Source organism: Lepus europaeus, chromosome 17, assembly GCF_033115175.1.
Source record: "Lepus europaeus isolate LE1 chromosome 17, mLepTim1.pri, whole genome shotgun sequence".
Lineage (NCBI taxonomy): Eukaryota > Metazoa > Chordata > Mammalia > Lagomorpha > Leporidae > Lepus > Lepus europaeus.
In genome coordinates, this window is record NC_084843.1 from 30,000,380 (window position 1) to 30,002,558 (window position 2,179).

Genomic DNA, 2,179 nt, shown 5'->3' on the forward strand with positions numbered 1-2,179 from the left:
AGTTTTTGAGGAATCCAGATGTGCTAGGAATACTGTGATGATGTATTCGCTAAAATTAGAATGATTCTCTCCTCTCTGTCACACTGCCAGAGAGCATCAAGTAACTTCAAGCACCAGGCCACAGGTTGCTTTTTCTTGCTGTTTACCAGAGAGGGGTAAACCATGCCACGACAGGACGAGGACATGCATACAGGCTTCAGTGCCACGGCTGTTTACAACAGCTGTCTACCAACTGCATGAAAGACATTCCTCACCCACTCCACCTGACATCATTGTTTAAAGGCAAAATACATGTGCTAAATCTGAGAAAGTCCTGATCACCCCAGGTATGACAGAGGAATACTAACCCAGCAGAATAAAGGCAGTGAATAAAAACCTAGAAGCAGTTACTGGGGCTACGACCATACGAGTTATACACATTTTAAAGACCACATCCGGCTATTTCAGCAGATCAACTTCATCCACAAAGTGCAGGAGCCTATGTCTGTTCATACGGTGACCCTATCTGGTTACCCACAGTCCAGCTACTGTTATCTTTGCCACACAGAATCTGTATCCTGAGTGGAGTATCCAAAACCTGTTTTCACCTGTTATCTTGTCTACCACTTCTGGGCAATGCAGGCCCTGACATTCTTTCTACATAGCCACCTAAAACAAAACAAAACAAAACAAACAAAAAACACTCCATTTTCCAAATTGCATATGCTGAAAGCTTTGCTCTTTTATTTTTGTCCTCAGCATCGCTCAACATTTTGCAAAAGAAGGGCAGTGCTGCCCTCTACTGTTGGATGTTGAAATGCTAGAAATACACTTCCATAGCCCTGTTAGCTCTGCACAATAGGTTAAGTCAACCCATTACATTATGCACTAGCCCTTTAGGAGTTGTTTAAAAAGACAGTGTATTCTTGGACAACACTTTGAATTTGTTTCTTTCATTATATCTTCATGTACCTCCATCTTGTGCCAAAACCAGGATTTTACGACATGACTGATTTAAAAAAAAAAAGACATCACAATTTTACGGTGGACAGGAGGCTTAAAATATTGCTCTAGAGGTAAGGTAGTGTATTTGTGATGCAAAAAGAGGAGAAAATCTCATGACTTTAGTTCTATAGACTTCCCATTCATCTATAGCGTATTCATGAGCTTTTTGCTAAGGCAATCCATAAGTACTTCCTTTTTCTGAGTTTCTTTGACTGGAGATAACAGTCACTCTGGGATGCTGAGAGTAGTTGAATACTGTTTCTAAAACACTCTTCTTCAGGAAAAGACAATATAGAAATACAAAGAGTGATTATTAACATATTTATATTTTTATTAAACATGTCTTGTTACCTCTGAATTGCTTTGAGATTTTTACATATGTCTACAAAGAATTCTTAGAGGGCTCTATATATCTTTTTTTTTTTATTTTAGATAGCATTAGTTTATTATAAAAGAGACATGGAAATTATTTACATGATGAAAAGATTTCAGAACTTCAATGGAATGGGAAGCTTCATGTGATTCTGTTCCAGAGATTTCAATCTACATATTTTCCAAGAATGTCACCATCTCTAAATAGAAAATAATCCTTGTCGTCTAGAACTACTTTAGTGCCTCCATATTCTGGAAGAAGAACTTTATCTCCAACTTTCACACTAACTGGTTGAATCTCTCCACCCTTTCCTTTAGAGCCGGATCCAACAGCTACTACCGTTGCTTGCAATACTTTTCCTTGAGATTTTTCAGGGAGCATAATGCCTCCTTTGGTTACTATTTCCGCGGCGCTCCTCTCCACCAAGACCCTGTCAAAGAGCGGGAGAAACTTCCTAAATGCCTGTCCTGCCATGGCCCCAGCGCCGCAGCTCCCGCTCCGATCTCGCGCCCGGCTCTATATATCTTACAAAGTGTGTTCTTTGTAAACTATTTCAGAGTGCATGCCTACAAGAGGCCAGATCAGACATACTTTAAAGAGACTTAGCCTAACCATTACTCTACAACTAACCAGCAAGTAAAGTGTAATCTCTCAGACAATAATAATAATTTCTGGGGGCTGGTGCTGTGGTATAGTGGGTAAAGCCGTTGCCTGTGATGCCAGCATCCTGTATGGGCGCTGGTTCAAGTCCCTGCTGCTCCACTTCTGATCCAGCTCCCTGTTAATGCACCTGAGAGAGCAGTGGAAGATGACCCAAATGCT

General features: G+C 40.6%; 1 protein-coding gene across 1 annotated transcript; it reads right to left on the bottom strand.

The window, feature by feature from the left end:
• Window positions 1–1,405: 1,405 nt before the first annotated feature.
• Window positions 1,406–1,862, bottom strand: LOC133776023 (10 kDa heat shock protein, mitochondrial). Its single transcript, XM_062214679.1, has one exon. It carries the CDS (start codon window positions 1,829–1,831, stop codon window positions 1,523–1,525), a length of 309 nt encoding a protein of 102 aa, XP_062070663.1. The 5' UTR covers window positions 1,832–1,862; the 3' UTR covers window positions 1,406–1,522.
• Window positions 1,863–2,179: the final 317 nt, after the last annotated feature.